Source organism: Semicossyphus pulcher, unplaced genomic scaffold (genome assembly GCF_022749685.1).
Source record: "Semicossyphus pulcher isolate SPU_LCO1_2020_fin unplaced genomic scaffold, fSemPul1.0.p SCAF_14, whole genome shotgun sequence".
Lineage (NCBI taxonomy): Eukaryota > Metazoa > Chordata > Actinopteri > Labriformes > Labridae > Semicossyphus > Semicossyphus pulcher.
This window is the reverse complement of record NW_027211648.1, coordinates 9036351-9059197: the sequence shown is the minus strand read 5'-3', so window position 1 is coordinate 9059197 and position 22847 is coordinate 9036351. Positions and strand designations below refer to the sequence as shown.

Here is a 22847-nt window from a genome sequence, read left to right as displayed (position 1 = left end):
CTGGATATTTAAGTGTCCTCATAAAACACGTGTATATCAGGCTGCAGTAATAGAACATGTACTCCTTCGTACAGGTACACACTGTACAAACAGGAGACACACAGAGTTCAACCGAGTCTTCATGTGTGGTCTGTTCCTGCAGTCCTCCTAACAAGTACATCCGTCTTATAGCTATTACACATGACCACACGCATATACACTACCGCCGCACGCAACCATACAAAGGCTTATGACACACGCACCCACAAAAGCATTGATTAAGGAGATTATGGTGACCTTGTGCCGTCCTCTAAACTATAAATGAGCCCCGTAAAGAAGAGGGCCATAAAACATGCGGTTATTGGATTCATAGCTTTAGAGGGGAGAGGCAGAGATAGAGAGAGAGAGAGAGAGAAGAAGAACAGAGAGAAGAGTGAATGTGTGTGTGTCAGACAAGTAAACAGGGGGAAGGAAAGGCACTTATTTATGCTCAGGATTAGGAGTCAGAGCACAAATAGAGTCAATTATCATAAAGCTTTCGCTGCTCTGTCTGCTCGTGTGTGTCTTGCTTCTGAAGCTCTCTTGGACAACATTCGTATGGAAGAGCTGCGTATTTGTTTTGACTTTGACTTTGTGTCCTGGCTGAGTCAGTTCAATATAAATTAAAATTTTAAAAGTCAATGGCTTTTCGTTGAAGCCTTAATGCACAATTTGATCAACATCTCTGCGTGCCTGTGCTCGAGTGCGGTGTTCGTAGGTGTGTTTGTGCGTTACCTGTAGCCTGCAGCAGTAATCTGTGGCAGGCGTCAGGTCTGACAGTTCACACTGTGTGGCAGATCCGCAGTAGATGAGCTCCATGGGTTCCTCTTCCCTTGCCCACTCCAAGCGATACTCAGAGATGTCTGAACCCGAACCCTCGGGACTCTGCAACACACAGAACGGGAACTTGGAATTAAAGAAGAGCGCTTTAAATGGGAAAATATAGAGCCGCGTTTAGGCCCAAAAAAACAAGGACTAGACTTCGGTCCTGATCAGACAGAGCGCGTTTTGCAGGGTGTAAAACGCGAGGAGCACCGCTTTACTGTCGTTAAGGCAACCACCGAATCATTAGCGGTCATTAACCAATTGTTATTTTGTAAACTGACAGATGACCCGCCTCTCCTTTCATCCGACTGGACAATGAGAAAAAATGCCAATGATGTCGGCCGCTTTTCTGCGTTGACCTTTAACCTCTAGAGGTGTTCAGAACGTTTCCCCAAAAATGGGAGACGCAAGAGCAGCACGCAAAAAGCGTCCCTTTCATTGAAAACAAGTACAAAAAAGCCACCCCCAGCTGCTAAACCGCCTTCTGTCTGACCGGGACCTTTAAGAGACAGGCTATAATCAATTTAAGGAACAACAACAAGAGATTTCACCCTTTGCTAAGTCCCGCCCCCCTTGGTTACTGTTGCTACGCCTGTCAAGCTTTCGCACCGGCATGTAAATATTATGGCATTTATAGGTTTTACTTTTCCATGCAGACAATTTAAAGAGGCAGGTTTTTTGGTCTGCAGAAAAGACAAAGTCGGGCCCCTTTGGACCTGAAAGAGATCTGCAGCAACACTGGTTTCTTATAAATAAATGTGCATGAGTGTATCTGTGCTTGTCTCACCTCCCAGTTGAGTGTTACGCAGGTATTACTGGTGAGAGTGATGAGCGGCGCCCCGCACTGGCCAGGAGGCCCCGCTGCAGTCGTCACTTCTGTTGGCTCAGAATACGCTCCGAACTGAAAGAGAACCAAACTCAAAGTTAGACACTTAGGTTCTGTGTTTCAGAGTGCATTTGATCAGATTGATCAGTGCTCGTTCACTCTTGAGTGTGTGGATGGACGATCAAACCAATCAGATGTTCACTTCAGAGTGCGGAGCATTTCTGCAGCCAAACTTGGATGTAACCTTTTGGAACCTTATACTGACCCCTTTAATCTGCCTCTGTGTGTGTGTGTGTGTGTGTGTGTGTGTGTGGCAACAATAGACAAATTGAATTAAGTGGTTCTTTTTTAATATTGGACTCGTATCAAGAGGTTACACGGTTCATGTTCTTAATGCGCTAAGTAGATTTCATGGCCATAAGAGCCAATAAACACAGAATTTCATGCTTTTCAAGCAGAAAATAAGAAAAACTTGTATTTGTTTTTTCAAAGCCGACTTGTTGAGATCATTGCTCTGACCAGAAAATGGCAGACAAACATTTTTCATGGCCTTAACTCATGAGTAAATTGTGTGAGAAGTGATCATCTTCTTGTTGTGTGTGTGTGTGTGTGTGTGTGTGTGTGCATTTCTCACCCCAGCCTCGTTGGCGGCCCGCAGTCTGAAGCTATACGTGGCACCAGGTAGCAGACTACCCACAGTGCATTGCAGCTCCGACCCACTGTACACCTCTGCTGGCTTTGTGTCCCCTTCACTCATCTCCAGACTGTACACACATTCCTCACACACTCCCTCAGTGACAGGGGCGTCTGCAGGGCCAGAGAGAGAGAGAAGTTTAAAATCAATATGTGAGAGACGCAATCAATAAGAAGACATGATGTCTTTAATTCACAAACTTTAAGATGTACTCTGTGTAGATTAAGATGTTTCTAAATTATTTCTAAAGAAGCCTTTCTTCCACCAGCTGCTTCCCTTTGGTCTCAGTATGCTAATAGTCATAAATGAGGGAGACAGTGGGGAAAACCCTCCAATACATTATGTCTGACCTTCAGCTCGGGCCAGTAATTGCAGCAGCGCTGCATGAATGTGAGCTTATTACGGCCGGGGCCAGCTGTTTCAAACTGTTTAAATCAAGAACTTCCTCGGTGTTTCAGGCAGGGAGACTTTTGCCTGCCAACAGATAGCAGCTCTAATCTGCAATAATGGGCCAACATTAGGAGAGTTAAGTCAGATATGAGGCTAGGTTAGGCATTTAATGGGCTGAATTAGGGCTCAATTAGGCTGAAACATGGTTTACTGAGGTTACATTAGGGCTGGGAAGGGAACAAATTAAGCAGGCAGAGGGGAACTCAGTTGCTTAACTTACAAAAATACATTAAATTAAACTAAACACGGTGGTTTATAAAGGTAAACACAGTGTACGTGTATGTCTGCACTCACCCCATTCTAACTGCACTTCCTTGTGTTTGGCTTTACCCACAATCCTTGGCGGCTGGCAGGGCCCTGGTGGGATGCTTAATGTACGGACCGGGACACTAACAGTGCACTACAGGAGGAGAAGCAAACACAGCAAATCAGAACATAAGTTATCGATCAGTTGGATTAATAACTGGAGAACGTTGCAGATTGTAGCTTTCATTTATTCTACAGTGTTTTAAGGTAGCCAACATGAAGTTGTTTTTCCGTGTGTGTTTGTCTTACCTGGCTGTGTCCTCCGGTGGTGATGCTACACACACGTAGGCGGTAGAAGGTGCCGGGTGTCAGGCGCTCACACACACATTCTGTAGCTGGGCCGCTGTACGCTACCTCCCACTGGCTCGCTGCACACACACGAAACACAGTTACTCAACCCAGCACATACATCATGTGTCCTGCTGTGTCATGTATATGCTACCCCTGATCCAGTTATTTACAATAGAAACAGCATCCCATTGACCTGATCAATGTGTGCACAACACAACACAGGCTGCTGTTTTGCTCTGCTGATGGACTGTGTAGGCCTGTGAGATGTATTGTTCTACCTGTAAAGCAGCACTTAGGTAACGCAAATATAGATCCTGTTTACATCACAGCATGGAATACAGTATATAGGGACTATTTAATGCATTTACATACTTTGACTTTAACATAAAGTGGAGTTAAAGGGGGGTATTATGCTCATTTCAAGCTTCATATTTCACTCTGTGATACCTGTGGAGTAGCTTAGCATAAGTTACAGTTAAAAAAAACTGCCTCTGCCTGAAAACACTCAGTCAACACTGTCCCTTTAAGAAACCCTACAAGCCCACTTTCTTCTGATTGGCCAGCTTTCCAAAGCCTGCTGAGGCTGCACTTTGTGACGTCACAAAGTGCAGCGCGTATGTGAAACCTGGCGTTCACAGTTCCGACATCCTTTTACCTACAGATTTGAAACTTCACCCATTTTAGTCTGGACATCCAACATTGTTAAGTTATATATATGTCTTAAAATGTGAAACAGCATAATACCCCCTCTTTAAGGTAAACTTCGAAGCACTGCACAACAGTGTGAGTGTTCAGTGACGGTTGTGTGGACTTCATTTTGTTATCCATGCATCTGTTTCAGAGTAGGAATTCTACATACAAAAATCTTAACATTTATGTATTTAATCTTATATGTGAGCTCTTCTCTCGCTGGTTTAAATTGTGGTATTTAGTTGGAAAGGGTGATTACATGCACTTCCTCGCAACAATCAGGAGCATTCATATCAGAATGTGATGACAGTTGTTTGCTTGTTTGGTCGCCGTAAATCATATCAGATCAAATCCCGCCCACACAGACCTGATTAAACTGACGAGCTGAGATTTTAAACTTTGATCACAAGTAACTAAGGATGTTTGTTTTCCTGTACTTTTTTGTTGTTTATTTAGCCACGGATAATAAATGTTAAGATGGGAAAATACTACATTTGAAGCTCAGCTTTCAGGGCAGTTAAGAGTTCATTTAATTGGGTGCTTCTCAAATATTTTAATCTAAGAAAAACACAACTGCATTAAAATCTCGCTCAAGTTAATTGCCCTCATAATCAAGAGATTAATTAACCACTTATACCAATTTCCTCTAATTTGGCCAAGTCATTGGACTTATGATTAAAAGTGTGTTGCTTTTGATAAATCACCTCTACTGTGATACAAGAGAACATTTGGTCTCCTGCAGCGCAGATCTGAGGACGCTGTGCGCTAAATGAACGCTAACAGAGAGTGAATTATGTCCGCTGTTCTTCTTAGGAGAATAAGTGAAGGAAATGGACACGCAGAGAGAGCGGACACCGGGGAGAGAGGACAGATTGTACATTTCGAGCTTTGTTCTATGAAATTATAGGCTGAGAACAAGCACTTAAAGCAGCTAAATGTGCGGTAGGTGGTAGATGGAGGTACCTTCAGAGCATCCCTCGGAGATCTCTAGCAGGTACGTGAGAGCCTCTGAGCCCCCGTTGTCCTGTGGAGGATCTGCACAAGGGGAAGACGGGCTCATTTTAGTTTGGGTTAGCATGACACAGAAACATCATCAGTTGGGAGAAAAACTTAATGGAAAAAATTAAAAACAAATTCAAATATTCACCACAGCCTTTAAGACGTCAGGAAAAGGTGTAAGAGCTCATTATCAGCACAATATTTAACACACATTCAAGTCATCAGTTGCGGCATTTTTCATGACATTTTGCTCCCTAATCAAAGCCACAGAATGTATCTAGTAAAATGTTAGAATAATAAATAAAGACAACTGATTAGCACTCTTTAACTGTTTGTGTTTTTAGCCATTACAGTCAAATCAATGATGTCATCAGTGAGAGACAGAGTTAGGTCCAGGCAATGTTGACAACATCTGAGAGAGGACAGGCTGCCCTGACTCCAGCAGCACTGACGCAGGACAGATGGATGATGGCAGACATGATGGCTTTTATGGATGCAAGGTAACATTCACGATAACACCCCAGAAGCAGCAGTTTGTCAATGATTTCCCACTTTTCCTCAACGCTTTCAATCGTTTTTTTTAATCAAGTGGAGTTTTTTAGCGACTCTCACCACTTTAAAAAAATATATCAGATCTGCACAGTTCTGTGAATTTGGTAAAAGAGTTACAGAAGGGCCCGAGAGGTTCTCATGAGGAGCGTAGAAGTTTTTTGATACTTAGAAAATTATAATTTGGATATTTTAATCAGTTATTGCGCTTGATTAAACCTAGCGAGCATTTATCAGTTGAAAAGACGTTTAAATGACGGCTATGGCTCCTGTTGAAAAGACATGTAAATCTGGTTCAAAAGTTTTTTCCCCGACGATATGAAGACGCTGATTACACGTTTGTGTTTCGACCAGATTTCACCTGCTTCTGTCATGAGATTCATCCCACATTCTACCTGCAATTTTCAAGTCTCATAGCGGCTAAAATGATTATATAATTGAGCAGTGCATCACTAGGCACCAACGAAATGTTTTTTGCAAAATGGGTTGACCCGGACTCGATCCCGCGATAACTGTATTAAAGCCGAGCAATCAATCAATCCTGTCAGCTACCGAGTTCTCTTGTGAAAAGCGTGTCCGTCAGGTATTAATGAACTATGTCAGTATCCAGGGCTTGTTACAGTCAGAGCTGCACAGCTGAAGTACCAGAGTCTTCTTTTTTCTTCTTCTGTGGAGAATGTTCAAACTGCTCCCTTGACGATGTCTCTGAACCTTTTTGTTAACATCACACAGCCCATAAAGTGCTGTGTTTATGATTTTTGCATTTAAAATAAAATGTGTTGAAATTACGTCTTTGTGTAGACCGGATTTCACCCACCGCTGGAAAATGATTTGGAGAAATGCCTGAAATGCTCAAATGAACAAAATGATAAAACACAAATGTGTTTCTGACACGTTGACGTCGTAACCGTATTTTCGCCGGTTGAAAAAAGGTTGAAATTATGCCTTAGATGTTCAGAACTGATTTCACCCTGTTTTCAATTAAATTTCACTGTTGAAATCCCGGTGCTCACAGGGTACTAGACACCAAAGCATCTGCTAATGCTATTTCTCCTGATAGCACTTGAAATGATGAAAGCACTTGAATTTACAAAGGTAAACAGAAAATGTAAACCATACTTTGGCGTTTCATATTTACCTCTTAAAGCTGGCTGCACGTAGCCTGTATAATTCATAGCTAGATCATGGCTATGCATAGACCCATGTAAATGAATTGATAACACCTTGAATTTATTGTTGACTTTGCTTGCATGATGGGATATCACTCACCACATAAGTTGCGTGAGCAAAAACTAAATTGAAACAATTTTCAGACAAATGTGGCTGTAAGTGGGCTCCAAATAGCCGGACTAAATCAGGGCTATATCGAGCACTGGCTTTTTAAATCGCAGCTTTTTCTTGCTGGGTACAATCATCACTTTCGTCACCCTTTCAACGCTAAAATGAACAAATGATCAGAATGATAAAACAAAAATGCGTTTCTGACACGTTGATGTCGTAACCATATTTTAGAAGGTTAGAAAAAGTTAAGTCTTAGACGTTCAGACCTGATTTCACTCAGTTTTCAAAATTCAACGTTGAAATCCCGGTTTGTGCTCACTGGGAATGACAGAACTATCAAAACAGCTTGCATTAATTATCACCAAATTCAAAGAACTGCGACGACTGGCTTTCTTGGTTTTAAGCTCTGAGTAATGGTCTAACACACGGGTGAAACTATATTTAGTATTCCGGCAATTTCAGACAGGTAAGGGCAACGCATCACAGGAAATAATGGTTAAATGATTGGAGTATTACACTATTATAAGTTGGAGACTGTAAAAAACATATTCTTTTACATGCATCTGTATGTAAGAGGGTAAAAAGGTTCATGTTGGTGCATTTTGCAAATGTGCCTGTTATGAATATTATCCATCTCCCTGTCAAATCACAATTTACATGTAAAGGTGTGTTTTTACCCCATGTGACAGTAAATCCGTAGGGCGTCGCCGCGGTGACACAGGGTGTAGATGGAGGGCCTGGTTTGTCTGGATTGGTGGTGCACACCAACACTTCACTGGGACTGCTCTTTCCCTCCATGTTTGATGCTATGAGCTGCAGGGAGGGAAAAAGACCGAATGGAGAGTTAAAGGAAGAATGGAGAAAAATAGATAGAGAAATTGATTACACTATCAGGCAAGAGAGAAAAACAAAATGAGTAAAGATAGAGTGTGCGACAAAAAAGAGGCACGGTGTGCACAGATAGATGAGAGACGGGATCGTGCGGAGAAATCCATCAACAGTAAAGGAACTATTCTGATTAATAGGAGCCATTACTTTTCTGCTCCTTCACCTGTGGTTCTCCTGACTCCTCTGCCTTCATTCTTCTTCAGTTTATCCCACCTCATTACCCCATCCAATGCACAATCACTTTGCCCCACGTTCACACCGGGTGAACATCACAAAGAACCCAGAGGTGTCTCTTTATGTGTGAGCACGCGTGTATGGGTCCTAAAGCATGTGCCGCCTCATCTGACAATGCGAGTGAGGACATGTACTCGTGTGTGGAAGTACATGCGGCGTGTTGTTCGCCATGATTGCACCAACACACTCTCTTTGATAACACAGACAGGACTGCCTGCATTAACACACCAGAAAACATGCTCGCAGACCTGTACTGTCGGTACATTTTGTTTCACGATGTCCTCGCATTAAGAAGAGCTATCACGGCTTTTAGCGGGACTGAAAAGCGCTCTCTACTTGCTTAATGGCTTGTGGATTGCCTATTTCACTACTGGTTAAATTGCAGCCAATTCACTGCAGTAAAATGCTGTATTCCCAGCTAGCATGATGGGTGTTGTATTACCTCTAAACCACATCTGGATGGGCCGGCGTCCTTCCAAACATTTTTTAAAACACGACAGAAAGAGAACACAACTGACAGCTAAGCTTGTTGCAGGTTTTCTTTAATGTACTTTTATAACATGTTATTTTTTGTAATGTTTTAAATGTAACTTTATTGTACCCTCCTATGTTGCAGTCATAAGACACACCAAAGCAGCTCATGCTAATCATTCTAGCTATCATTTTGCACACCACAGACACACGCAAAAGAGAAAAACATCCATTTACTTTAGAGTTAGATGAAACCATTGATTCCATTCTCGTATAAAATATGGTAAATATGAAGCTACAACCAGCAAATGTTAGCTTAGCGTAGCACAAAGACTGGAAACAGGGGGAAATAGCTAGCTTGGCTAGCTCTAAAATAGTGAAAAGCACACCTACCAGCACCTTACACATACTCACTCTTGTCTTACTCTTTTAAGGAATAGGAGTAGTAGGAATAAACAATTTAGTCCATTCTCACGTCTGTATGGTCAATTTTAAGCTACAGCTGGGAAACGATAGCTTAGTGTAACAGAAAACAGCTAGCCTAGCTTTCTTCAAAAATAACAAAATCCATCTTCTAGCACGTCTAAAGTTCACTAATTAACACATTATATCTTGTGAACTGTAGAAAAATTAAAATGTAAGAATGACAGTTCTAGTTTTACTTATTAAATATTTAAATATCTCTAAGCTGGGAAATGATTTCCAGGAGCTTTAGTTAAGCTAACTGGCTGCTATGTTAGCTTCAAATTTAGCACACAGTTCATACAGTGGTTAAGGTTTCTCATTTCAACAAGAAAGCTGTAGCTCTGACATTCCTTTAAAGCATTTTTGTCAATAAAAATAAGGAGGATAAATATCAAACAAATATTGTCTTCACTTACCCTGAATTTATACTGTGAACTCCTCTTCAGGCCTTGTACAGTACAGGTCAAGTTTTCTCCAGTGTACTTTGGATGAAAGTCCGTTCCCTGTGGGTGACACACTGACGGTTATGTGTGTGCAGGTGTTTCTTTTACCATTTTAAGCTTGAGTGTACATTTTCTGACTTTATGCATTATGCATGTGTGAGGGAGGAAAGGAGGAGGAGTGTGTGGGAGCAATTTCCTTTTTAAAAGTGTTTATTCTTCTGTGTATGCTTGTGTATAATGGGATTTACTGATTCGTAAATCTGCTGTGTATTCTAAACTATTTCACAATGTATTATGCATGTATTATATTTCTTATTTTGTTATAGAGCTTTTAAAAGTACAGTTTTAAAGGGGAATATATTTTATTCTCCTTTTTCTTTTCCTTTGGGATTTGAGTGACTGACAGCACAGAGCTCAATAATACAAGGAAATAACTAAAGGTTTCACACAATCACATTAATGTTTATGTTCACAGCTAGCTCCTGCCACGTTCAGATATATGCAGGCTGTTTTTAAAGCAATAGAAAAGGCTCTGTGCCACTACTACAAACTTTGTAAATGTGTTTATATAAAACATGAATGTTTGTTGTACTCACGCTGTTGTCCTCCTGGATCTCAAGTGTGTATTTGAGCTGCTCCTCGCTCGGACTGCCCTCGGGACGCCCCCACTCCAGGGTCACCCAGGACACCCCCGCCCTGACCAGCCGGGGTGCAAGAGGCAGAGCCGGCAGGGTGCCCATGGTGTAGAACACCACCTCTGTGCTGAAGCCACTGCAGAAAACACACACACACATTTCCATTTCAGTCACTTTTTTGTTTTTATTACAAACACTGAGGCAATTTATTTTTGGCTTTATTAGATAGGACCTGTGAAGTGAGACAGGAAATGTAGGGAGTAGAGAGTGGGGGATGACATGCACCGGATGGATCGGCAGATCGGGGGAGTCAAACCTGCGATCAGTGCAACGAGCACTGTAGCCTCTGTATATGGGGCGCCTGCTCTACCAACTGAGCTAAACCGGCACCCCCCATAGAGGAGTTGTGATATCACTTTTTGGCTGACCGCCGGTGTCAGCCCTACACATGGGTCTCTAAGTGACTGACTGACTGAGTGAGTGAGTGAGCGACGGTACTTTCGTAGAGTCGTAGAGAGAGAGAGTTGCGACATCGCAATGGCGGATCACGGATATTGGACCTCCACTGACGCGACTCTCTGTCTATACGGCTCTGGATACTTTGTTCGGGGAGTAGGCGGGGCTGCTCCTCCGCTGCTTGTCCTCACCTAAGTCAAACACGTTGTCATCGTCCTCATAAGGACAGTCCTCGTAACACATTGACCACAAAAGCGCACATTGACCTGATGCGGTCAGCCACATACTAGGTTTTGACCGAGTCATGTTGAGGGAGGCTTTGCATCACGAATGATTATTTCTGCAGGGAGGAAGAGGCTGCATTCTTTAAAAAAGGAAAGAGGCTAAATTGAGAGCTGTTGTTCATGTCAGAAATAAAGTGAAAACATCAAAAGCATGCATGTATGTAGTGTAGTGTGCTTGCCGAGAATATCTGCCCATGGCTACAAAGGTGGATCAAGCTGAAGTATGCATTAAGGCCACTTTATCTAGCTGGCTTATACCTCCTCCCCTGCCCTTCCTCCCCTCTATCACCGCCCACCTCCCTCCTGTGACACCCTAACAACTGCAGACGCAACGATGCCCACCATAATTACAAAGAGGAGACGAGAGGAGAAGAGAAGAGAGGGGCGTAAATGAGAAAAAGGAAAATGACTCATGTCACATGCAGAATAATAGCCACACATAGAGTGGTGGATGTGTGTCTGCCCATCGTGATGAGGGTGAACAGATCATGAAGACGCATATGTTATGGTTGAAAGTGATACAATTTGCTCCCATAGGTATACATGTGCATTGTTACTAAAATAGAGTTGTGTTAAGGGCCGACTGAAAAGCTCAAATATGAACGGAGAACCCGGAATGGTTATTGAGATGACGTGCACAGGTTCATGTGATTCGTGTATTCAGTGATGGGTAACAGTACCTCGTGCCAATGTCGTTGTGCGCAGCCACTCTGAACGTGTAGCCACAGGCGGGGTACAGCCGGTTCAGCTTACAGTGTCTCTGGCTCCCAAAGTAACATTCTCTGAAAACACTGTTCTTCTTTCCCTGCAGAGGAGAGGGAGACGAGACATGGGGGTGTCAGACAGATTGGTTGCAAAAGATGATTAAAGAAAGAATAAAATATATGAAGAAAAAGCATGAAGGAGGAGGAGAGTAGGGACCGACAAGGATTGATAAAACACAGGCTCATTAAATCTTTTGAGGAGCTGGATGTTAACATCCGTTAAGTGGCGTCTGCGATAAGGATCAGTGCTTCATTGAAATAAGGAGAAAGGATGACAGATTTTTACCTCATCCCACTCGAGCAGGTAGTTTGTGATTTTGGATCCGTTGTCGCCTGGGGGCTGTGGAGGACGGGGGAAAATGGGCCGAGAGAGGCAGGGGAGAGACGAGAGAGAGACAGAGAGATTAGCCGAGAATAGGAGAATCTGACACTGAGACAGACGAAATACCTGCCGTGTTTTTATGACTGGCCTCATATCCTGTGTGGATGACTGATGTCAGTGTTTATCAGTGACAGTGTGAGTGGATAAAAATGACTTGTGCGTTAAAGGTCAGAGGGAGGGATGCGCTCTGATGTCATTGTGCAACAATTCAAGAATGCCTCTGTGTTAGAGTCGAGCTAAAGGATAAACCAGGTGAAGCTACATGTATAGTTTAGTTTTCATTAGACTCATTTGTAATTATTTCAATGCAAATGTGTCATCAAAGCGTATACAAGCATCAGGAGTTCGTGTCTTTACCTTCCACTGTAGGGTGAGGGTGCTCTTGGTGCGGTGGGAGAGTTTCGGGGATAGCGGGACGTCGGGGACGCTGCAGTGTGTGGTGAACGAGCCGGCCTCTGAACACGAGCCTCGAACCGAGTTGTACATCGCAGACACCCTTCAGGAGAGACATGAAATGTTCATGACTAGATAAAGCGAGAATCTTAATACAAGGGAAATAAAACCACAAACCTACCATGGATAACATACGAATGTAACAGAAACACAGGCATCGAAACATCCAGAAAGAACAGAAGGTCAGAAACCTCGTCCTTACCGTACGTGGTAGTCTGTCGCTGGCCTTAGGTCTTTTACAAGGTACTCCAATTCTTCGCCACTAAAAAGACACACACACAAAAGTCACTCTAATGTCCTTTAGATGTTACTTGCGCTTCATTCTTTCATCATGGAGTGTGTTTCCCACCTGTATATAAGGCGATACTTCCCGTCTCGTCCCTTATCTGAGAGAGAGACCTCGAAGGAGCAGGAGACGGGCATCCCGTTACTATGCCTGTTCACCAGCCCTGCCGGGGGGGCCCAGGACAGCCGTGCAGCCCGCGCTTGCACATTGGACACCTGAAGACACGCAGAGACATAACACTGACTGTTAAACACAATGCGTCTCAGTACAATTACCCATGCACAAAATGTTTCCTTGTATAAGGTGTGGCATTCTGTTAGCCGGTACACGGGACAATGTCTCTATTCTATTAAGTGCTATTCAATGCAACAGTAATTTTACCCTCATTAATATGGAGGTAAAATCCTTCCATAATATTAAAATGAACAAACATTTAAAAAGAATGCATGTTTGTGTGTTTCACCGCCTGTCTGCAAGTGTTTGCATGTTTATGCAAGTTTCAGCTAACGGCGGGTGAGCTAATTTAGCATGATTTAGCACAGTCTGCAGCTATTCCAGACTCCACTTCCACTGAACAGGCAATGAATGTGCCTTAAGGGCACCACAAACCACAGCCATGCCTAGACTGTCTGTGAGGAAGACAGACAGGAAAGCACAAACAGACAGACATGTCTTTTATTCGGAGTTCTGATAGTGATGATTAGAGTTTTACGAGATCGCGTCGCTGTGTCCACATGCCTGAGAACGCCATCACTTTGGATACTTTAATATGATGTCAACATACTGAATGATCTGAAGAGGAATGCAACAACAGTTTTATGTAGAAAGCAGAGAGAGAGGGGAGGAAGAAAGGGCACAAAGAAACAGGAAGTAAACATAAAAGGATGACAAACAGAGATAAAGACTGAAGAACACTGCACTCAACACTGAAGGGCACCATTAAGAGGACTGCAGTCATCGTTCCCTTTGAACATTAGAGACGGTTCATCATGTACATACGATGGTGAGAATCTACTGTATCCGTCATCAGTCCTCAGCTTCTGTTTGAAGAACAACTAGTAACTGCCTGCTTTGACCTTTAACTCCCTCTCTTACTCTCATATCCAGACAATAGCTGCGTAGATTTACATGCAAAGCTTTACTCTGATCACAATTGGATTTACATTCCAACTTTTATTACTATAACAGAAGTGTATTTAAATCAATCATGTAAATCCTTCAATCCAACTAAGCGTTATACGATTTTCCATTGATGTTTTTTACATTCCCACAAAAATAAATCAGCAGGCCGGCCTTCAAGACACTTTCTCTTTCCCCCTCTCTATCTTTGTGCTCGCTCTTCTATACGGAAGATACAGAACGAGTTAACACACAGACACAAACATGAAGGATGTGAGCGGAAAGGTCAGTCGGAAAGTGTAATGCAGGAGTGCCAATACTTCATTGGTCGTGCTCATAAGCCTAGAGCTCCATGTTTCACACGGTCATGCTGTAGCTGGTTAGATTTGTTGTTGTTTCACATTTTAAGACATATATATAATGTGACAGTGTTGGATGTTCAGACTAAACGTGGGTGAAGTTCAAAATTCTCAGCTCTCTCTCTTTAGACAGTTTTTTCTACACGCTGCACTTTGTGACGTCACAAATTGCAGCCTCGGCAGGCTTTGGAGAGCTGGCCAATCAGAAGAAAGCGGGCTTGTAGGGGCGGGGTTTCTTAAAGGGACAGAGTCGTTTCAGGCAGATGCTGTATGATGGCCTGCACAGAGCACCATGTTAGAAAAAGTTGTTTTTTTTAACTGTAACTTATGCTAAGCTACTCCACAGGTATCACAGACTGAAATGTGAAGCTTGAAATTAGCATAATACCCCCCCTTTAATGTGTCTTTCAACCTAAATACTCATTAACCAACTTAACAAGAATGTATCATCTTGTTTTTTCTGGCATAATCTGATTATTTGTGGGATTTATATACATTTTAAGGTATTCTGTAGATAACATACAACAGGGTAACTTAACGGCTGAACAAGCAGCGCATTTATTAGGATCCATGGTCAGCAATGTGGAGATTACTTGTTATTTTGTACCTTTCTCCTTTGTGTGAAGGGCTCGTAGGCAGGAAACAGAATTAGCTTTTGTCTGTAACCTAATTTGCTGAAAATATCACCACGTATGAATCAACCAAAACTATGAGTAATGATGCCACATAAGCAACCTTTCCCGCACAAACATATTAATATTTGTAACGCCTTGCTGCTAAAATCAGGTCTTATCAAATCTTATGTGCATGATAATCTAACCCGTGCTTTTATGAGCGGCAAAACCTCTGAGGTGAAACTTCTTTTCTGTCCATGCATTGCTCCTCGTAATCCAATCTTACCGAAAGAGATGTTCCCTCCTGCTACGAGAGGAAACAATCCAACCAGAAGAACAAGGATATATTGTGAAAATGTTTAACTCATATGAGCCTCTGCAACACCTGCTACCGTGTGTGTACGGCGCACAGCTGAATCATCGGCAGGCACGTTCGCTGTCGCGGGAACGACTGTAAAGTTCCTTTATGAATGCATACCATATTAATGGCTATATTATGGTAATAGAGGGTGATTATATAACGGAGGATCATTCTGCAGTTAATGACGCAAAATAGAGATTAATGACGCAAATAGATTTCTGCTGTGCAGAAGTGATGTGAGGTCACAACTCTACATCTCCCAGGGGGCTTATGTTGCTTCTTTTTCATGTCTTTCCTTCTCCTTTTCACATTTCAGTCTCTCTCTCTGTTCTCGCTGTGTATTTCAACCTTACATGGTGCAGTTGCACAGCCCGCTGACCAAACTGTCGTAACCCGATGTAAGCAATCCTCTCAACCATAATGCGGCTAATTCATTCACATTGCCCCTTATGGAGGGAGAAAAAGCTGCTGGTGTGTACGGTGTTTTCCAGCTGATAAAGTGGGTGGTTTTGATGAGCAGATGCTGCCCTCATGTGGCCGGGATGAGCAGAGCTTAAATGAAAAGCTGCCTTTCCTGGGACCATTACTTAAGCCTCTTCAAAATAAGATGCAAACACAAGTTGCAGTGTTCGCATTTGATTTTTAATGCTAATCACAGAGACGGGAACAAAATATGGAACAGACATCGACATGTGTGCCAGCTATGACTGCATCAGACAAGAGGTGATTGATGAAAGTGGTTATAAGTAAGTCAGATTAGTGTGTTTTTGTGTCTGTGTGTGTGCAGCTGTGGGAGGCGGCGTGCATACCAACCTGTGGTTTGTCGATTGTAGACAGCATGTCTTGGACTCGTTTCCCCTCTGAATCATGATCTGAGGATACAGACAGAAAAAAAGTGTAATTAGAGTAATTATTAAACACTGACCACAGGTGATGTTTTTATAAAATGTAAGATTCAGCAGTAAGAGAGAGACTGGCATTGTGTTTGTTACGCAAGAAAAGTCACAACTACAATCTGTGTGTACATGTTAGAGCTTGATTCTGCCTGTTTGTAGTTGAATTCAAACAATGAGAAAATATATTCCTTTATACAACAGTTATTTCTGACCAAGTAATCTGATTGGACAAGAGGCATTGCATGAGTGGCGATATAGAACATCACTGGGACTTTTCACTCTGTGTATCACTCCGCCTTAACCAGGTGTTAATTAACATTACAGCAGTTTACATTGATCAGGCTGGTACCTCTGAATCACAGAGCAGACTCTTATTTCTCTGGTTGATGATAAATTAAAGCAAATAGATAAATGTACATTTATACATATACATACATATAATATATATACATATAGTAACCTATAGACAGAGTGCATGAGAATGTTTGGGTTGCTAGGCAACAAAAGTCCAGTTTCAGTTAAGTTGAGGAACTAGTAGCAAAAACAATTTAAGCAATATCTGACTCGAGGTCGTGATGTTGAATATCATCACGGCTGTGATTCAGTCGTAGGCACAAGGCCACAGGCCGCATGACTACATTTATCTGTAGGTTTTAATAAGAGTCTGCTGTGTGCTTCAGAGGTACCAGCATGATCAATGTAGACATACACATTCAGCTGTAGTGTTTATTAACAGTATGTAAGTAGTCTGTTGTACTGAATGTCATCATGGCTGTGATTATCCGCGGCACTCGTCCTGTGGCCTTGTGCCACAGCCGTGGTGATATTCGGTACAACATCACTCCCTCTCATGTGATATTGCTTAAATATTCTAAGTTTAAAAACAGATGTAAGAAAACGAAGCTGCTGGGTGACAAAGACAAGGGGTGTAAATTCCCTCAAGCCATGTTACTGTGATATCTAGGAGACTGCGGCTCATTACTGCCCAAAGTCAGCCAAGGTTTGCATCTAAATTCAGCCTAAATGCACTGCGACTCACTGATCCTCCCTCTTATTGTCTGTGAAAAGAGTCTATCCAAACTCAGCTGTTTGTGTATAAAAAACACAAAGAGCCAAAAATAGATGAAAAACAGACCTGAATTCTAAATTTAAGAAAAAAAGAAAGTGTGTTGTCTAACAGTGTGTGATGCAACACTTGTTTTCTTCAGCCTTTTTTCTCCTCATCAAGTCATGATGAGCACAGACCTCAGAAAAATAAAACACTTAACTATCTAGTTTTCCACCGAAAAGCATTAGTCACAAATTTCTGACCTAGAGTGAAAATGATGGGAATCACCCCCCCAAAAAAACACATGACTCATATTCCTCTGTGACTGCTCTGTTCAGAGTAAATGTTGATTACTTTTGCAGGCATTAGTTCATAGAAAATCATTATCCTCATCATTATTATGTATCATTTTCAATCAACCGTCCCTACACCTGTGAATGTTTATCCGGCGATGCTCTGACGTCAGCGGTGTTGTTGTAGCTCTGCTGTACAGCTTGTTTTGCATGATGCTAAACTCAGCACAATGCCGTATGTATGTAGTGAATGTGGCGCCACATAAGGCTGCTGCAGGAGTGTAATTAGTTACATGCTTAGTAGAGAAGAAAGGGTATATGTATTCCTATGAAAATAATGCCGCTCATCATTATGTTCCAGGTTTAAATCATGCTGTCCAACTGAGTAATTTTAGGACTATTGATCAGTCAAAAAAGCAACTTAAACGCATCACAACATGCTTTAAGAGACTTCGACAATAAAGCATTTTTCTGTCATTTTTTTTGCCATAACTAAATGAATCATGAGCTGTACTCCTCAAGTTCATCAAGGCAACATGTGAGGCATAAAATGCAGCTGTACTTTCCAATCTACCAAAGGACCATTTTCTGGTACAGGTACACACACACACACATATACATGTCGCATAAACATATGCACATAAAAACACTGTGTACAGGTCTGGTCCAGTGATACGATGTGTCCTAAGTTGATTTATTAGACACTCGGGGTTATTATGAGGAAGGCGAACGAAGTGTGTGTGTACACATGTGGAAGTCTTTCCCCCTGCGTGATCCCCGCAGTTGAGGTTTTTCCGATCAGAGGAGGCCTGCTTTCTCCATCCGAGTCTGACCACTGTAAATCACGCAGGAAGTGTACGTGTGTGTGCGTGCGAGACGGAGACTGTGTGTGTGTGTGTGTGAGGGAGAAAGTGAGTCTGTGTTTGAGGGTCGGAAATACAAGCAAGTGTGTAAAACCAAATCTGTTTGATGTGTGTGTTACGGTGGTACAGGAGTGAGCAGGTAAGTACGCACATAGTGTACACTTGTATATATTTTGTGTTTCTTATATCAGTGTGGAGCAAGTGATGAATGAGCGACTGGGTGCGTGTTAGTGTGCGTGTGTGTGAGTGAGTGGATAAGCCCCTCTGACAGGTTCTGTGGAGGAGAGGGCCTTACTGTGCCTGGGGGTACACTTATGAGTCATGGCAACAGTGATGTCATGGAAGCACAACCTCAACTTGACCTCAGTGTGTGTGTGTGTGTGTGTGTGTGTGTGTTCGACTGAATAAAAAAGCGTGCGTGTGTGTGTGTGTGTATGCAAGTATCAGGTTACAGGGTGATGGGTGACATGAGGAGGGGAGTACAGCTACTGAGTGTGCATGCGTGGGTAGAGTTCAACAGGTGAAGCACACACTCTGCATCACTTCTAGACACGTTGGGCCATTAGCGACTTTTTATTTTTTTCCCTTTACACACACACTCGTCCCCTTTCATCCACTTGGACGCCATTGAACTCTTCCCTTTTTATGGAATAAAGGCAGACTCAGACACGCAGCTCCAGACATGAGCAGCTCCGTCAGCTAACGGGCTGACCCAGCTTATTCCACCTATTCATCACAGCTGAGTGAAGAAGGAGAATATGGCCTGTTAAATGCTGCACTCCTGTAGCTACTTGTCCGCTGCGGCTAACACGGGAAGAGGTGGAATTCCATTACAGCATCATTTCAGCTGTGACATTCAGCAAACAACAGATGTTCATAATCACACAATATGAATGTATGATGAACAGCTTCTGCGGAAGTTCCCGGGAGGAATTAATATTGTGTTTCTGCTGAAACCCTCTACCAGTAACAGAAAAATCATAAAGGTCATTTCCTTGTTTTGGCAGCCACAGAGGCCGGTGTAGTTGTTGTACTTTTTTCATGAAGTGAAGCTTAAGCTGTTATTTTTTTTGAATTTTTAGAGAACATTAAGGTCAGTGAGATTTTCTCAACGCCAATAATCAAACACATTTAATTTAAGACCTCGAATTTAGCTTCAAATCCCTCCATTATCTTCTGTGCAAATGAGTGTTATTATGTTCCCAAAAATCACACAATAGACAGCTCTAATAGCAGTGACTGATATGAAAGACTACAATTGCAATTCAGTCCTGTAATTTCTAGTGTTAAATATACAAAGTACAAAACTAACTTTGGTTATATTGTTCAATTAAAATCTCAAATGAATGAATAACTCATTGCGTGAAACTAATCTAAGGCCATGTCTACACGTATAATTTTCATTGTGTAGCTTTTTCTCTGCTTTTCTGGCATTTTTTAGGTCACTGAAAACGACCGGCCAGGGTGAAGACTTTTAGAAACTCTATTTCCACAGAGACGTGTAGACGGTAAACAGCGTTTTTGGCTCGTGACATCAAGCCGTGAGCGGTTATCTCCTTTGTGAGGTGTCACAAATGAGGCAACATTCCTTGCAAAATGACAGACGTAACAAAAACAGTGATGCTTCTAACCTTGCTAACAGGACTTTTTACATGTTTACACATATATGTACGTAAACATATGTGTTGTTGCATTTTCGTTTGGACAGGGGATTTTTTTTATAACCTAATAATTTGCAGCTTTTGTGCCATTGCAAACCGCCAGGCTAGCTGTTTCTCCCTGCATTAATTCTTTATGCTAAGCTAAGCTAACCGACAGTAGCTTCATATTTAACGAAGATATATGAGTGTGGTATCAATCTTCTCATCTAAGTCTCAGCAAGAAAGCAAATTAGTGTCTTTCTTAAAATTCCAAAATATTCCTTTGAAATATGAGTTTCTATTTTGTAAAGTAACTTGTAGCTCAGTAGATCTAAAGGGGTGACTACCGACCAAAGCTGGTAAAAATATTAACTTGAATAACCCTGAATTTCATGGCAACATTACGCAACCACACACAGCCCAAACAAATCGACACTGAACCAGACAGACTAATATTTCAGCACTGTGAAAAAGGTTGGCTAACCCACAAACTGTGACAGAAGTAAGAGATTTATTTAATATTTCAGTAGACCTGTAATAAAGTTTGAAAAACACTACTGCTTCACCTCACCGCTGAGTGTTATGACTCGCTGTGGTCGTTTAGTCCAGCTGTTTTAGCATTTAATACAGAGAACAACCACAAGAAGTCGATGCTGACGGCTGAAACAGAAATTGAATCTCTTCCCAGTGTAACTCCACACACACACAAACACACACACATAAATACACAGTCCTCTGTCCTCACTGTCCCTCGCCTCCTCTCTTTCTGTTTATGTGCTGCCCACGCACCCTTACTTCCTCTCCTCGTCTGACCTCACATCCTGTCTGTGTCTGACCGCCTGTGTTTGATTACTGAGGACAGCCAGACGGAGCGAGGGAGCGCAACGGACAGCAGGAAAAGAGGAGGAATGAGGAATTGAGGAGAGGGGGGAGCAGCAGGGGCGAGCCAAAAACAGGCGAGAGGGGGATTTAGGGGAAGAAAGAGAGACAGTGAAGGACAGACCGCTGTGAGGGAGAGGACAGGCAAGAGGAGTCTGGGTAAGAGATTAGGTAGAAAAACACAAGGAAATTGAAAGACAAAGAGCGAGCCAGGGATCAACAGAGAGGAGGAGAAAAGGACAGATGAAAGGAGGGAAGGAGGAGAAGGCTTTAGAGGATGTGAGGCAAGGATTACACAAACTTTTGTGACATCATCAGAAGGCGCAGAGCAGATGCGCACTGATTTTAGTATAGTAGCAGTTATAGTGCTACAGTCACTGCCTTCACAACAGGCTGGGTTTTATAATACAAAGTTCTATTTTGATGGTTTACCAGTACTGCACATTTATCTTTTGGCATCAGTTTTAATCATTTAAACCTCAAGGAGTTATCTTTTATTTTGTACCTTTGGTGCCGTGGCAGGCCTTAAGCTATAATAACCATTAGCTTGCTAATGATAATAGAAACTTTATTAGCACTGCCGAAAAACGCTTTGTCATCCTAAAACAAAAAGTTTGGGAAAACTTTCCTTGCTGAGAAATAGACAACAAGATTCCACTTTCATGTCCACATGCTAAATATTACGCTATAGCGTGTAGCAGATTAAGTTAGCCAAACTTAAGACTGGACACAGCAGGAAACAGATCGCTTTTTTTCTGTCAAAACATACAGACAAAACTACTTTTAGCAAGGCCATTATCTTCCTGAAGTTATTGGTTACCGGCAACACCAAAATGACAAGAAGACTTGAACTGTGTCTCTCTGTTTTCAGGAGCTACTTAAGCTAAGTTAAGCTAACTGGCTGCTTGCTCTAATATAAGCCTGTATTTAGCATACAAGCATGAAAACTGTATCAATAGATGGTGACTGTAGCTGTGTCCCAATCCAGGGGCTGCAGCCTTCGAAGGAGGTGGTCCACAGAGGAGTTCCTGTTTGCGTCACCAGCTGTTCCCGCCCTTACCCTTGCGTCACCAAACGCCTCTCCTGTCACCCAGCAACAGGTAGCTAGCGGGCTAACTAGCTAGCTTAACTAGTTTTCAGTAAGTTATTTATTTATTTTTTGTTTGTTTCAAGTGCCCGTGGTTTTTTTAACGTGTAATGCTAGCTATTCGATTGAGTTGAAACCAAAATTTTTTATTTCCTGGCCGCATAAGAGTCCGCCATCTTGTTTGAATTGACAAGCAATGCATCTCGGGATACGTTGGGCCGCGAAGGATGCACCTGATGGATCCTTTGTGGCCCGGGAAAAGGAGGACGCATTTGTCAACCGCATCTGAAGGAGCCTTCGAATTGGGACAGCCTTAGACACTCCACTGTGATGCAATTGGCCTTCAAATACGGCCTTCGAAGGCTTTAACTGCTAAATGTTTATAAGGTTTCTTTAAGCATACATGCTGTGCTCTGCTCAGCGTTAGCAGCACTATTTTAAGTGTTCTTACCTCTAACCAAAGCTCTACTCAGGAGTCTTAGTTCACATCTCTCCAAACATTTTTATCTTCAAAGGCGGTATACCTTTGATTTTTCATCAAAGACCCAGATATTTTCAAACATAGAACATTGCTCATCTTTTGTACTTTTGACTCAACCAAAAAAGTTGTGTGACTATGCCAGCCTTTGAAATGCTCCAACTTAAGTTCACCCAAAATCCAAATAAAAAACAAATAATTAATGTGTTTCCAAAACAGTGGACACCTGCAACAACTCCTCAAACTCTTAATTCCAAGGAACATATCGGGTACATTGGATTGTTTTTAATCACACGTTCACGTGCTTGATTCTCTCTAATTCTCCCTCCTCGTTACCTCAGCCCTCCTCAAATAAAAGACATGTTACGACAGCCTCTTTTATTGTCGCACTCCTACACACTTTAAAATTAGTGGCATCACCAGCAAATACAGCTACAGTAAAACTGAGTCACTTTGACTTCGAGGAGGTTGAATTCCTCCTGCATGACGGCCTGTGGCTCTGAGACGCAGTCTGTCTGCA

At 42.3% G+C, this 22847-nt stretch overlaps 1 protein-coding gene across 1 annotated transcript in view; it reads right to left on the bottom strand.

Annotated features, from left to right (window-relative positions):
• The window catches only part of fndc3ba (fibronectin type III domain containing 3Ba), a 110711-nt gene that overhangs the window by 23805 nt on the left and 64059 nt on the right, over window positions 1-22847 (bottom strand). The window contains exons 8-22 of the mRNA XM_069661324.1: window positions 15957-16015; window positions 12754-12905; window positions 12607-12666; window positions 12309-12447; window positions 11856-11909; window positions 11486-11610; window positions 10027-10201; window positions 9404-9490; window positions 7607-7742; window positions 5064-5135; window positions 3369-3487; window positions 3108-3213; window positions 2304-2476; window positions 1631-1744; window positions 754-903 (exon numbers count right to left, since the gene is read on the bottom strand). Coding sequence (XP_069517425.1) covers window positions 754-903; window positions 1631-1744; window positions 2304-2476; window positions 3108-3213; window positions 3369-3487; window positions 5064-5135; window positions 7607-7742; window positions 9404-9490; window positions 10027-10201; window positions 11486-11610; window positions 11856-11909; window positions 12309-12447; window positions 12607-12666; window positions 12754-12905; window positions 15957-16015 — 1721 coding nt within the window. The remainder of the gene's footprint in view (window positions 1-753; window positions 904-1630; window positions 1745-2303; window positions 2477-3107; window positions 3214-3368; window positions 3488-5063; window positions 5136-7606; window positions 7743-9403; window positions 9491-10026; window positions 10202-11485; window positions 11611-11855; window positions 11910-12308; window positions 12448-12606; window positions 12667-12753; window positions 12906-15956; window positions 16016-22847) is intronic.